The 15,143-nt window shown below is 29.3% G+C and overlaps 4 protein-coding genes across 4 annotated transcripts; 3 read left to right on the top strand and 1 right to left on the bottom strand.

Moving 5' to 3' along the window:
* Positions 1–748: 748 nt before the first annotated feature.
* LOC149495322 (uncharacterized) lies at positions 749–1,297 on the bottom strand. The gene has a single exon (XM_089722444.1). It carries the CDS (start codon positions 1,247–1,249, stop codon positions 914–916), a length of 336 nt encoding a protein of 111 aa, XP_089578570.1. The 5' UTR covers positions 1,250–1,297; the 3' UTR covers positions 749–913.
* A 1,007-nt stretch (positions 1,298–2,304) lies between these two features.
* Positions 2,305–3,047, top strand: LOC105631745 (uncharacterized). Its single transcript, XM_089722465.1, has one exon. It carries the CDS (start codon positions 2,341–2,343, stop codon positions 2,806–2,808), a length of 468 nt encoding a protein of 155 aa, XP_089578591.1. The 5' UTR covers positions 2,305–2,340; the 3' UTR covers positions 2,809–3,047.
* Positions 3,048–9,366: 6,319 nt separating this feature from the next.
* On the top strand, positions 9,367–9,960 carry LOC149495321 (uncharacterized). Its single transcript, XM_089723326.1, has one exon. It carries the CDS (start codon positions 9,429–9,431, stop codon positions 9,762–9,764), a length of 336 nt encoding a protein of 111 aa, XP_089579452.1. The 5' UTR covers positions 9,367–9,428; the 3' UTR covers positions 9,765–9,960.
* Positions 9,961–12,787: 2,827 nt separating this feature from the next.
* LOC149495320 (S-protein homolog 74-like) lies at positions 12,788–13,276 on the top strand. The gene has a single exon (XM_089722701.1). The coding sequence runs from the start codon at positions 12,788–12,790 to the stop codon at positions 13,274–13,276; it is 489 nt and encodes a 162-aa protein (XP_089578827.1).
* Positions 13,277–15,143: the final 1,867 nt, after the last annotated feature.

Genomic DNA, 15,143 nt, shown 5'->3' with positions numbered 1-15,143 from the left:
TACAAATGGTAATTTGCAATTAGTACCAAATCTAGAATAATGGGATATGAATTTACCAAATAATTGTGCGTTACTAATCAAATTTAACAGCACTCCACGAATGTATATACAAGTCCAAAGACGAAGATCTTGGTGTCCAAAATAATAGTTGGGTTTGAATTTTCTTCTAAGTTTCATATAATTTTTACTTGGAAAAAACTTTATCGGTGTTATTTGGCTCTAGAAAATTTTTCTTATGTTAGTCTTGATGTATTTTATAACAATTATTTTATTTTGAATAAATGTAAATTTTGTTTTTGAAAGTTTTATTACTATAAAATTTTTTAGGGGTTTAATATATAAAACTCGATAATCTAAGGGATGCATTTCTTTTCCTTTTTTCTTAATGGAATTCCCAACGTAGGAAAATAAAAGTAATTAAGTTTTTTATATTATGAAACAAATACATGATCAATATCACTATAATGACAAAAAAGAAATAAATAAATGCATTTAGCTGGTCTTAGTATTTTATAAAACAATTTTTTAGAAAAGAAAATTGCATGTCATGTGTTTAACAAATTAAAAGAATTCTAATTATGGCAATGGATTTTGAACATTCACAATAAATATCTATTTGAACATCTCTGCCTGCAATTATAGCAATGGTTCTGATATATACTACTTGAATGCATTTTCATTTTATATTTCTTAAAAATGAGAAATAAAGGAAAAAGGAGAAAAGCATAATAAGAAATAACAAAAACAATAGAAAGCAATAAACAATGTCATCTTAATTAATTTACATGCGTCCAGGACGCACAGGGAAAATCATACATAATAAAATCCAATAATGGAAATAAAAAGAATATATAGTACTCAAACAGACTTCTAAAACGAATTCCACGAATGGTTAAAAGCAGCATATGAAAGTCTAGTTTCCGGCTGGAGGAGGGGAAAAGAATGGAATAGAGGGAATTGTAGTTGGGATTGTAGGCATTGAAGGCAAGCTTGGCAATGGAGGCAAAGTCAGCTTGGGCACAGTAGGCATGTTGGGCAAGCTAGGAAGTGGAGGTGGTGTAGTTGGGTTAGGCAAGTTTGGCAATGTGGGCTGTGGGAGAGTTGGAATATTAGTAGGGATTGAAGGTAAATTTGGCATCGAAGGCAATGGTGGTAATTGTAGAAGATTGCGAGCCGCTACACTAACATCAATGCTTGAAAAGAACAAAGCAATACAAAGAGCAAGAATGAAATAATTGAAAGAGGCCATGTTCTACGTTTATGTTCCTCTGATACTAACTTCGTTGTTCGTCTGGATGAGAAAAACAAGTTCTATTCGTTAGACTTATATAGCTGAAAGTATGGCATAGGCACCATAATCAGAAAAATCCCACTTGAGTCACTTTTATTATTTTTCCTTTTTCGTTAAGTTTCAGACCTAAAAGTTGATAAATATAGTTGAGGTTAGATATATAGATATACAGCTATAACATGTTAGATTTGATTGTGTTTGTATTAGACAGGTATACATTTTCTGTGATCTGATTTGTGGGTTAGCTAACTTTGAGTTCTAGCTACCAAAAAATCAATCTTCTACTCTTTGCTGTTTTTTTGTAATAGAGAATTATTTTTTTAATGAAAGAAATAAAAGAGTTATGATAGCCTTTCATAATATATTTATGCGTCGGGTATGGGTTTGAAAAATGTCAAATTTTACATAGTGTCGTCCCGCTCGGATAGTAATGCTCTTCACAAATTGAAGCCTGCAGCTTGACACGAAGATCGAATAAGCCTCATTACCTCTCCTAAGTCTTGGAATGTCTCTAGCCCTAATTTTGTATTATTATCACATCAATTGGATCATTGGTTTCGTGATATGTATAATTATAATCTTAAACTTAGGGATCATTTGGTCATTAATGTACGGACAATCAAATTTCAATATATATGAATTCTATGGAAATTTCATGAAAGAAGATTCTAATTATATAATCAAATATTGATTAAATTAGGTTTATAGGACTTCAAACAAGGGTTGGATGTGGGAAGTGGCAAAAAGCCGGATTAGTTGATAACTTCAAATGTTATTTGGTGGAAGCATGTTTTGACCTGATTACACTTAAGAGAATGGATATTCTGACTTGAAAATTTAGCCAACCACAACAACAATTTGACAACTTATAATTGGAAGTTAAGCTAACAAAGAAACACTAATCAACTTAGAAGAATTTCACAATTTTCCCTAACTAAACCACCTACCCACAAATCTCATTATCTATATAAGCCCAAAACCAGACATTGATTTTTTCATTCCAAACATATAACCAAAGCCCTTTTCTTAGTTAACACTCATAATTAAACATGGCCTCTTTCAAGTGCTCAATCCTTATTGCTTTCTTCATTGCTTTGTCATTTGCAAGCATGGATGTTGGCTTAGCGGCTCGTCATCTCTTGCAAATGCCTCCATTGCCTTCTATTCCAAATATGCCAAAGCCTACATTCCCACCGTTGCCTAGCAATATCCCAACTCTGCCTCAGCCTACACTGCCAACCTTACCAACTACACAGCCTCCACTTCCTAGCTTGCCTACAATGCCTACTGTTCCTAAGGTCACTTTGCCTCCATTGCCAAGCATGCCATCTATCCCAACTCTGCCTCAGCCAACACTGCCAACCTTACCAACTACACAGCCTCCACTTCCTAGCTTGCCTACAATGCCTACTGTTCCTAAGGTCACTTTGCCTCCATTGCCAAGCATGCCTTCTATCCCCACTATCCCAACTACAATTCCTTCTATCCCGTTCCTTTCTCCACCACCTGGCAACTAATTAAATCTTGGAACGTCCCTTTGCTGCAGTTCCATGGAGTTATTTTGCGACACTGATCATAGCTTGTTTTTTTTATATTTATTTATGTGTTTGTGCATTGTGAGTTCCTGATTATGATATTTGTTTTTACTATTGTAATTCCTGATTTTTGTATTTTTCATATAAATATTTGTATACCATCTTGGCAAGCTTAGCCTATTCATTGTATTGTGTATCCAATATAAATTTATTTTTTTGAATGCATTGGAGGCTTTCATTAGTTGAAATAACACTGCGGGCTACACAATATAAGGGTAGCCCTCCCCTCAGCTCATCAAACTGGTGACAACAACTGTGGTCGAAAGGACTTGAACTTGAGACCTTTCACTTCTTACATAAGTGATGTGAGAAGACCAATCAGACCACCACCTAGCTGGCATCCAATATAAATTTATTGTTTTAATTGATTTAAAATACAGTTATATATGGTTGGATTAATGTTAAAAATATAGTTAGTTAATCTTTTTCTGTATAATTATTGTTGTTTTATACTTGCTACATTTATTTTTTATGATTTTGTTATTTTATAAATGATCGGACGTGACAGAGAGCAAAATAGAAAATTAAAGTTATAATAGAATCATATTATCCATTAAGTTAATAATTTTAATTTCATATTTCATCATTGCATATATAACACACGCTTGTGGTAAAAAGATATAAGCTGGATCTTGCAAACCACCATCATCTGGTAACCTCTTACTAAATGGATAGCTCATGAACCTTTTATATATGTATATATACGCACACACTAAGCGCTAGGGTTTTTCCAACGCAAGGGGAATTGAAGGGAAATGTCAAATGGGAATTCATCCCATCTTTTATCTTTTAAAATTTTGATTTTTACATTATGGGCCAAACTTTTAGGAATATCAATATGGGTTATATTTTTATTTATTTTTCTTTCATTAGATATAAAAGGAAATAGAATTCCTATGATAAATAGGATTCAAACCAAAAATTTTTTACTCTTTATATTATTGAACGAATGAATGAATGTAAGATCAATCAAATTATATATAATTGACTTTATCTTATATCATTGATTTGGTGTATTTATGTTCTATTCAGTTAATTATTGAGCTTATTTTCATTCAAGGTTCTTCAATTTATAGGGTAATCACTTTAAGGTGCCTCATCTTAAAATTGTATCTTAAAACCCTCTAAACTTTGGTGTTTGTAACACAAAAGTGAATCAGGCAAGTTTCCGGCAAAAAATAGTCAAAAAAGCGACATGACATTATTGTGGGACCCATTTTTTTACACATGGCATAGATGTGGAAAAAGAATTCTAACTCAGCTGCATGAATGGATTCCACATGGACAAATATGTAAACTTTCTATACCAATCGCTGCCATGAACTCGCAATCTATAAGTCTTCAAATCTCCCTTGCATTAGTCTTGCTCTACGCGACATCGTTTTGTCAGAACCCTGAGTCTTCAAATTTGTAAGTCTTCAAATTTCCATCGCTTCTACCGCTTGATTTCGCTTTGAAATCACCTCGCCTAAGCTCGCTTATGCTTTTGTGCTTTTGGTTACTCTATTTTGGTATGAGATTTTGAGTTCTACAGTTTTAATTTTGGTTTCTGTAGTTTTAATTTGGTATACAAGTATGACATTGATTCTGATTTAAAAAGTTAACAACAAAAAGAAGAAACATAGAACTCGAGCATGAACAACTAGGGTTTGGAAGGAGAAAGAAAGATAGGAAGATGGTGATGATAGTATTTTTGGTATTACTAGTGGAAGTTGAAGGAGCTGGTATTGGTGGTATTGAAGTGTGGTGGTGATGGTGTTTGCCGGTGAAGAGAGAGAGGTAACATATTTGGATATTATTAGGGATAAAATAGAAAGTTTACATATTTGTCCATGTCAAATCCACTCATGCGGCTAAGTTAGAATTCTTTTTTCCACGTCAAATGCCATGTGTAAAAAAAGGGTCCCACAATAATGTCATGTCTCGTTTTCGATATTTTTGGTCGGAAACTCAACTGAATCACTTTTATGTTACAAACACCAAAATTCAGAGAGTGTTAAGATACAAATTTAAGATGAAACACCTTAAAGTGATTACCCTCTAAATATTTAGAGGACCTTGGGTGAAAATAAACCTAATTATTATATTTCTATCAGGGAGCCTTAGAAATGAATTTATTGTGTAAAATAAGAGATTTCTTGGTCACACGTGTAGTTTGATAATGCTTTTATTTGAGATTTCGCATATCGAGATAATGATGATTGAGTACTTGAGATGGATTGGAATTCCTAGATTTTATGCTATATTTAGTCTGTTATAATAAAAAATAATAGTTCAAGATATTTTTACTATCAACATTTCATTAGAAATATTTTTTATTATATTAAACTTTATTATATTACAGCTCAATAAACATAGTTTTATATGCAGGTGGCCTATAATTATAAGTATGTGGTAATTCGCCCCCTTTATTACTTGTTTTGGCACTAACACTTTAAGGCAAATCGCAATATAATTAGGAAAATATTTGTTTAGAATGGATTTATGGTCTTACGAGACTAAACCAATTAAAATATGAATTTTATTTAAAAAATTTTTTTTTAGTATATGATAAAAAATATTCTCTTTTTAATAAAAATTTTTATTTTCATTAATTTAGTCCATAGACTGAGTTTAGACAAGTCAATCTTACAAGATTAAGACCAAATCTAGAATGCGATAGTCGTTAATTTAGCAAATAAATTACATGCAACTATTTGACTATAAATATATGCAAAATAGAGATATATAACCCTAACTTGTTAGTAGCCAAAATAATTAATCACCCAAAATAATGGCCTTTTCCAAAATCAATCTAACAATATTTCTAGTCATTTTGGCTTTCCTATCAAGAACAATATCCTCTTCAGCCTCTCAAACTTCACCTCAAAAACCATTATTTCTCACAGAAAAATTTCGTGTACATGTCGTCAAGAAGTTGGGTTTACAAACATTTCGTATACATATAATCAACAATTTGGGCAGAAACAAGATATTACTTGTACATTGCAAATCTAAAGATGATGATCTTGGTGTCCATAATATTACAGTTGGGTCTGAATTTTCCTGGAAGTTCCATGTAAAAATCAATTGGACCACACTTTTTTGGTGTTATTTGGCCCCTGACAATCACTCTCATGCTAGTCTCGATGTACTTTCTAAAGAACGTGTTATTACAGATAAGTGTAAATATAAGCATTTGGATTTTTATGGTGAATGTTTTTGGCTTGCCAAAGATAAAGGAGTCTATTTGAAGAATTTTATTAACCACACTGATGATCTTGTACATGCTTGGGATAGAGGAAGGTTAATTGCTTAACAAAAATTAGAATTCCGTCGGATAAATAATGTAGCAAAAATAAATTCGCAATAAAGTGCACCTTTTCTTTATAATAATTTTTTTTTATTTATATCAGTTCAAACATATATATATATATATATGAGTAGGGGAAGATCCAAGAAGTCTACTCAATGGTAGCAATACATAAAAGTAATAATACAGTTTGACAAAAAGTAAAAGTTTCAATTTATAATCTATATTATATATAAATGAGGGAATTGGGGCATAATAAGATTTCTAATGGCACCCTTAATGAAATGGGACTATCAAGGGGTGTTAGTTATACCCATCAGCTCGGGGCACAGCCCCTTCCTGCAAAATCGTAGGGTTGCGGTCTTAGCCCACGACAACCCATAAACACAGCCCGCAAAGTGAGTTGTGGCTCCTTGACATGCTGTCGTGGAGGATTGAACCTAGATCAAGTAGGCAAAAAATAAACATATTTATCACCAGACCACCACCTCAAATGGTGCCCTTAATGAAATTTGAATATTATAAAATAACTTTAATCATTATTCATTAGAAAATTATATTCTATTAATTGATTGGATATAATTTATTAAAATTATTTTTTAAATAAATACATATAGGGTATTAAGCATTTCAAAATTGTAAGTTTTATTTTTTTTTTTTTTTGAATTCATTTTTAATAAATATATATGATAACGAGACATTTAGAAATTTTTACATTTTATTTCAAATTTATTTTTTAAACATTTGATTCTTTTTTATTACTATAATTGAGATAAAAAAGAAAAAAGTATAATTTTTATAATATTTTTTTATGTTTATATAATTTGATTGCATATAGTTTTCTAAAAGTAAATTTTCAAATAGAATATACATAATTAAGCTTTTTAAAATTTTTAAATTTTTATTTATTAAAGTTTATTTTAAATAAAATGAACACGTGTGTGAGATGACGAGCACTTGAAAATTTTGATTTTAATATATATAATATTTTATTATTATATATATTGAAATGTATTTATTAGGTGGTATTGTAAAATTATACATATATAGTCACAATGAATTTTAGATAAATATCGATATTAATTAAACTGAAAGTGTATGTATATACCTACTGCTGTTTTATTAATTAATCATTATATCCACATTAATCTCATACGAAAATTTATTTTAACATTATAAAAATCTAAATAATATAAGATAAACATTATAATCACTATTTAATATTAAAAACATAAAAACAAGTATAAATAATAAATAAAAGTGAACAATAATATAAAAAATTAAACGATTACGAATAACACGAGCTAACTTTTGACTTATTGTAGAAAGTTCACCTCTTTATTTCGTGAGAGAATCGATTCATGTTTATGCTTTAATCTTAATATCCAAATCATAATTAATAAAGTGGAGTGCATAGTCGTTTATAGATTGAGCTAACCCTTGTGATTAGATAACATCATATTTAGATTTTTTTTTTTTTTTTCATGCTCTCTAATGTATGCGTAGAAATTTTTTTGATTATATGAAATATATAGCTCAATAAATATAGGATTTATTCAGCAAAATTAACTATTTTTTAATTATTAATTTAACTATCAATTATTTAACTAGCATTTTATCAAACGCTAAAAGAGTAACACATATCATTTCACTGAACAATATAAATAATAGAAGTAGTATTTTGGCCTTAAAAAAATACTAAACGCTATGTGAAAAGTTGTTGCAGAACACGACCATAACTTTAATTTTGATTATAAATATATGGAAATGGTAATTTCCATTTATTAACATTTTACACAAGTGGCAATTAAAACCAAATCTAGAATGTGATATGCATTAATTTAGCAAATCACTGTGCATTGCCAACAGAATCCAACAACAGTACAAATATAAGCAAGTCTTTGACTATAAATATAAGCCAAATTGAGGAACACACACAGCCCTAATTATTTTGCTTGAGGAGAAGAGAGGAAATTTAATCATCCAAAAATAATGACTTTTCCCAAAGTCAACCTAACAATCTTCCTTTTCATTTTGGCTTTCCTATCAATAATAATCCCCTCGTTGGCCTCTCAAATTGCACCCCAAAAACCATTAGGTATCACAGAAAAATATCGTCTACATATTGTCAACAACTTGGGCAAGAACAAGATATTACTTGTACATTGCAAGTCGAAAGACGATGATCTTGGTGCCCATAATATTACAGTTGGGTCTGAATTTTCTTGGAAGTTTAGTGTGAATTTCACTTGGACAACACTTTATTGGTGCTATTTGGCTCCAGACAGTTATTCTCATGTCAATTTCGTTATATTTGAGAAAGATGATTATATGTTGAGTAGATGTAACACTAAGGGCCTTTTCGGTTCTATTAATGATTGCGTTTGGATTGCGAAAGATAATGGGATTTATATGAAGGATTTCTATAGAAACAGGGATGATTTTATTCGTGGCTGGGTAGGAGGAATATAGGGCAATTAATCAACAATATTAGAAAACCATTGACTATTGTAAAATGGATATTAGTCAAATAAATAATGTAGCAAATATAAATTTGCAATGAAGTGTTTTCTTTTTCTTTTTTTTTTTTTTTCATTTGTTATTAATATATTTTTATTTATAATAGTCGAAAGGTAGTATCAGGACTAAGGGAGCGTTTTATTTAGCTATTACATACCATTAATATAGCTGATTTATATCCAACAATTAATTAAATTCGTTTAATAACGATTTTAATCAACAATTCAGTAGCTTATAAAAGTCGATCCCAATTAATTGTTGATTCTACCAGTTGATTTGAGCATTTTTTTTCAATCAGTTGCTAATTAATTTATGTTTATATTTTATTTGGATTATGTCAACATTATAAAAATAAGTGCTAATAAAGTAAATCTTGATTTAATATTTTACTTTACAAAATAGGTTATTGCTGTTCTTATTCCTTTAGAACTCAAAATTGTTAGATTGCCCACCAGTTAGTGTTGGTTACCAATGCCCTTTGACAGTTTGACTTCATTGTATATTAAAACCAGAACCATGTCTTGTCAATTTTCCAATTGGAGAATTGATAAGAAGGTGAACTAACAAGTAACCCGAATACGATTTTTGCTGACCCAACATAGTTCCAATGAGATCAGTCATGTATATATATAGCTAGAACGTCCTTGTTTTTCTCATCCAAACTCGCAACGGGAAACTTCTTTTTTCTTCAAGATTTACAGATTTGAAATCCAATAATATACACTTGTTAATGATGGCTTCTTCCAACTGCTTCATTCTTGTCTTCTTCATTGGCTTGTCATTTTCAAGCATGGATGTTGGCTTAGCAGCTCGTCATCTCTTGCAAATGCCTTCTGTCCCAAATTTGCCAAAGCCTGCATTGCCACCAATGCCTGCTATTCCAACTCTGCCACAACCCACATTGCCAACCACCCAACCTTCTCTGCCTCCACTTCCAAGCTTGCCCACCGTTCCTGCTGTCCCAAAGCTCACTTTGCCTCCATTGCCTAGCATGCCCTCTATCCCTACAATTCCAACTACAATTCCCTCCATCCCTTTCCTTTCTCCACCGCCAGCCGGAAACTAGTCTGTTTAACATGACTTTGAGTTTGAATTACTGATTTAATTGTCTGTTTTTCTGGTTTAGTTCATGTTTGTTTGAGCATTCTTGTTATTTCTACTTTTGCTATATTTGTTTTTGTATGATTTCATAATTCTGTGATTCCCAGTTTCCATCGGATGTATTTTGCGAGGACATTTTTTATCTTTTGCTGCTTCTATTATATTGTTCCTTTGTGACTTTATTGTAATAATATATATATATATATATATATATATATATATATATATATATATATATATATATATATATCCTAAGAACATTTAAGATGGCATACTCCTACATAACCTTCATGTCTTGCCTTTTTGAATTCCTGTTCCGGTGAAGGAAGATGCTATTCCAATCGATGCTTCTATGATAACTCCGATGAAAATCCTGCTCTTTCAATACCTGAACTTCCAATTTTAGAGTTTGATTTTATGCAATTCTTTGAGTCCTAAAATTCTGAATTACTCGTAGCAATATGTATACTGCAGAATGTATAAATTTTCAGTAGAATTTCAGGCTCCTTTCAATTCATTGATTGATTATTAATGCTATAATCCTACATAATTGAACTATTTTTATTATTAAATAAATTGTGAACAAGAAACCCAGACAGTGGCGCATTTGCTAAGCACACCTAATAGAGTTAAGGGACCTAACGACGTCATGGGTTCAAGCCCCTCAGCATAAAATTTCCACGGCTAGCTCTACACTTGTTTCCAGGAATAAGCGAGAAGAGTCGGATTTTGTAGCCAATTAAATAGAGACCTCGTGGTTGAGACAAAAGAGAAAAAAAAGAACCAAGGGGCATGAAGACCTTATGGGTTTTTTTATTATATAATTTTATTTATAACAGTCGAAATGTATATTCACATGGCATGTATAAGAACCAAGGGGCTGTTTGATTTAATTATTTCATACCATTAATAACTAATTTGCATTCAAGAGTTAGAATTTTTTTTTTTTTTGAAAATTCAAGAATTAGGTTAAATTTAAAAAAAAAAAAAAAAAAAAGAGTTAGGTTAGATTTGTTTAATAAGGATTTTAAATCAGCAACTCATTAGTTTATAGAAATCCATCCCAATTAGTTGTTGATTCTACCAATTGATTTGGAGTTTTTTTTTTTTTTTTTAAATTAGTTGCTAATTAATTTATGTTTATATTTATTTGGAGTATATCAACTCTATAAGAGTAAGTGCTACTAAATTAATTTTTTTAAATTTAGTACATTTATTCCAATCATTCATTTATAATAGCTTAAAAATAATAAAGATTAAATATTATTATAAGAAATTTTAATTAATATTTTTCATTTAAATAAAATAATACATTGAAATAATTGTATCATCAATAGTTATTTTACATTTTAATAACAAATATTACTAACAATTTTCAGTTAGATACCAGTACCATAGTTAATTAGTTACCGTTGATTCTGTTGGATGCTGCTTGCTTTTTTGAATTTTTATTATTAAATAAATACTCACAGGGCAGCGCAGTAGCTAAGCACTCCTGAGAGAGCTAAGGGATCTAATGTCCTCATGGATTCAAGTCCCTCAGCGTAAAATTTACACGGCCAACTCTTTACTTGTCTCCAGAAATAAAGGGGGAATGGTTGGGTTTTGTGGACCATTAAATGGAGACCTCGCCGTTAAGACAAAAAAGAAAAATATATATATATATATATCAACAAAACATATACAAATAAATGGTAACAGCTCAGTGTAATATTACAAAACAAGAAAATCCATTATTGACCCCAAAAATAGTAACACAATCAAGAAATGTCTTTGTAGGCACAATTAGTAATTAAAACCAAAACTAATTAATTTGGCCGTAATGCATTTGGCAATGTGTATATAATTACAGTTAGCCTGCCAAAATCAGTATTCAACTATATCCATATAAATCTTTATAATTATGCCATACACAATTATTTACCATCATTAGATTTAAATTAGTTAATATAAATCACCAGATAAAAAATTGATTAGATGACTAATCCCCAGTAGAATAGATTATCTAAAATTAGGATATATATATATATATATATATATATATATATATATATATATATATATATATATATATATATATATTTATTTATTATTAAAAATACAAATTACTATTTAATTGTGTAAATTGAAAAAGAAAACGCTTTTCAATACACAACAATAAAGAAATAAAAATTTCAAAGGTAAATAATTATCTAATAAATATGCTATTTAGAATTGTAAAACAATAATAAATTTAATTTATCTTATTGTTAAAACATTCATCATTTATTTATGCAATTATATTATATATCGATGACATCTCGTGGTTTATTTAAAATATTTTCTTCATTAAGAAAATTAAGGTTATATAAATCAAAAATAATTTTTTATATTGTCTACTCAGAATTGTTTTAAATAAAATTTATTTGATTTTAGAATTCATACAATGTAAAAGGTTCATATAGAATGAATTTTACAATCTTTAATTTGTAAACTAAAATTTGTATTTATTATACTTAATATATTTTTACAAGTTTCGTAGAATAAGTCTTATATAATAGTTATTTTTTGTTTAATTTATAAACTTTGAGATTCTAATTAGGTTACTTATAATAAAAAATTTTACTTGAAAATTATAAATATTCTATATAATTCATGTAATTCACATAATTCAATATCATAAAATAATTTATATTTATAAATTGTGTGTACATATGTAACTTGTCATAACATGTGTACATTTATATTAGAAATAGTTTATATATTTTTTATAATACATTAGAGGATAAAAGATAAATAATATAAATGAAAAGATAAAATTAGTAACCTATTGCAACAAGTTTCCATAGGCACGTTTCAATTATAGAATGTTATGTATCAATACAGAATTATTGCAATCTGTACATTAATATTTGTGTATATATATATATATATATATATATGTATGTGTGTGTGTTTGCATGCACAACAGACAGAGAAGAAAAGAAATAAACCCAACTACACAAAACAATGAGCTTTCCCAAGATCAAGAAAACCACTTTCTTACTCATTATACTGGCTTCAATAATTCCCTCTTTAGCCTCTGAAAACCCACCCCAGAAAATAAGTATAACACCAGAATTTGTTGTGCATATTAACAACAGATTGAGCAACAACAAGATCTTACTTTCTCATTGCAAGTCTAAAGATAATGATCTTGGCGTCCATAATATTACTGTAGGCTCTGAATTTTCGTGGAAATTTAAAGAGAATATCATATGGACAACACTGTATTGGTGCTATTTAGCCCCAGACGCATTCTCTCATGCTAGTCTTGAAGTATTTTCTAGGGGTCATATCATGTCAAAATGTGGCAGGCCTAAGGGGGGTAGTAATTGGACTTATGATTGTATTTGGTATGCTCAAGATGATGGAGTTTATATAAGGGATCTTCCTAAAGCACATGATGACTTTGTTGCTCCTTGGCAGAAAGGAAGGTTAACAAATTTTGAGCAATGATTGCAATCTAATCGCGATGGATTAGAGTGTGATGCGCCGCTTGGCAAAAAGCTTACGCTACTAGGCTTGGTTTAATAAATTTAGAGAGTACATCAATGTTTGAATAATATTTGTACTTTCCTATAGTAATAAACTAATAATGCTTTTGATCATTGCAACATGTTTAATGGTTAAATAATATAGTGAAAAAGAATTTGCAACGAAAGGTCCATTTTGTTTCTAGAAAATAGCTTACTTTTAAAAATATTTTATAAGGAAAATGTTTTCTTTGAAAAGTATTTTCCATTTCCAAATGATTTATTTTCCGTTATTTAATTGCAGCATCGAAAATTAGTTTAAAGCTATTAAAATCTTTAACTCATAAGACCAAAAAAATATAAATAATAATAGAAATTTCATATTTTGAAAATTTTATTGTTAAATATGAGAAAAAAGATTTCTAAAAAGTAGTAAATTATGAAAGTCGCCGGTGACTGATGGTGGTGGTCGGTGGCCAATGGTGATGAACAGCTACAGGTAATAGTGGTTTACCTATGATTAATAAATTAAAAAATAAGCATTTATAAGATTATAATAAGTTTGTCAATATTCGAAAAATGTTTTCCTTTCTTCAAAATGAGAAGTCATTTTTAATAAAAATAATTCAATTTTCCTTTGACCAGAAAAATATTTTCTGTTAACCTTTTTTCTTGAATGCTCCAAAAAATAAAAAAATATTAAAATATTTTCCTACAAATTATTTTACAGAAACAAATGGAGTCAAAATATTCCCGTTCTTTTCTTTTTTTTTTTTTCCTGTTTTCTAATTACTTCAAAAGATTTATTAGAAAGGGGAAAAAACTAATAGTTACATTGAGCAAAATGTTGACAAACCAATCGTGTCAATTAATATAGAATAATTTGTTGAATTACTTTACACTAAATTCTATTCATTGTATATCAAAACGAGAACTATATTTTGTGAATTTTCCAATATAGAACATACTCTCTTCGTCCCATTTTGTTTGCTTATTATTCTTTTTTTGAATGTCCGAGAATGTTTACAGAGTTTATAATTTTTGATATTTAAACAATTATTTTTTCCATAATAACCTTTATGATTATTATTAAATGGAGAAGTTTTATTATATTTTAATGAGTTAAAGATAAATCAGAGAATAATTTTTATTGATTAAATTCTTAATATGTCTATTTTGTAAAACCATGCAAACAAAATGAGATTGATGGAATATATATATATATATATTGAAGATGCCAATTCGTACGTAACCTTCATGTCTTAAATGAAATCTGTGGGATACCTTTTTTTTTTTTTTTTTTTTTTAATTCTAGTTCCGGTGAAGGAAGATGCTATTCCAATCTATGCTTTTGACGCCACCTCTATGACAGCAAAATGGTAACACCTCAATTTAATAATACAAAACAATAAAATCCATTATTGACACAAAAATAGTAACACAATCAAAAAATGCCTTTCTAAGCACACATATAATTAGTAATTAAACACCAAACTACTTAATTTGGCCGTATGCATTTGGCAATGTGTTTATAATTACAATTGGCCTACCAACATCAGTATTGAACTCTATAAATGGCAGTATATCCATATAAATCTTGGCGAAATGCATAAATATACCTCTTTATTTTATAGAAAAAACTTCATGGCACTCAAATTTTGCAAGTGATTTATTATGCCTATAAAATTATAAATTTTGCTAACATTGTATCCCTCTCTATATTAATAATAACATTTTTTGGTGTTTTTAGCATTTATGTGCAAGATAATATGTGGTTAGTATAAAATCTTTGGAATAATAATTTTTACACTTTTCAATTATTTACTGAGTGTTTAATTAATCTAATTTTA

The sequence above is a fragment of the Jatropha curcas genome, chromosome 6 (assembly GCF_041381405.1).
Source record: "Jatropha curcas cultivar XTBG-Jc1 chromosome 6, XTBG_Jcur_1.0, whole genome shotgun sequence".
In the NCBI taxonomy this organism is placed as follows: Eukaryota; Viridiplantae; Streptophyta; class Magnoliopsida; order Malpighiales; family Euphorbiaceae; genus Jatropha; species Jatropha curcas.
This window is presented reverse-complemented; position numbering and strand designations above follow the sequence as displayed.

What these genes read in the sequence shown, in the direction of transcription:
- LOC149495320 (XM_089722701.1), top strand. Translation starts at nt 12,788, where the DNA reads ATGAGCTTTCCCAAGATCAAGAAAACCACTTTCTTACTCATTATACTG.
- LOC149495321 (XM_089723326.1), top strand. Translation starts at nt 9,429, where the DNA reads ATGATGGCTTCTTCCAACTGCTTCATTCTTGTCTTCTTCATTGGCTTG.
- LOC105631745 (XM_089722465.1), top strand. Translation starts at nt 2,341, where the DNA reads ATGGCCTCTTTCAAGTGCTCAATCCTTATTGCTTTCTTCATTGCTTTG.
- LOC149495322 (XM_089722444.1), bottom strand. Translation starts at nt 1,249, where the DNA reads ATGGCCTCTTTCAATTATTTCATTCTTGCTCTTTGTATTGCTTTGTTC.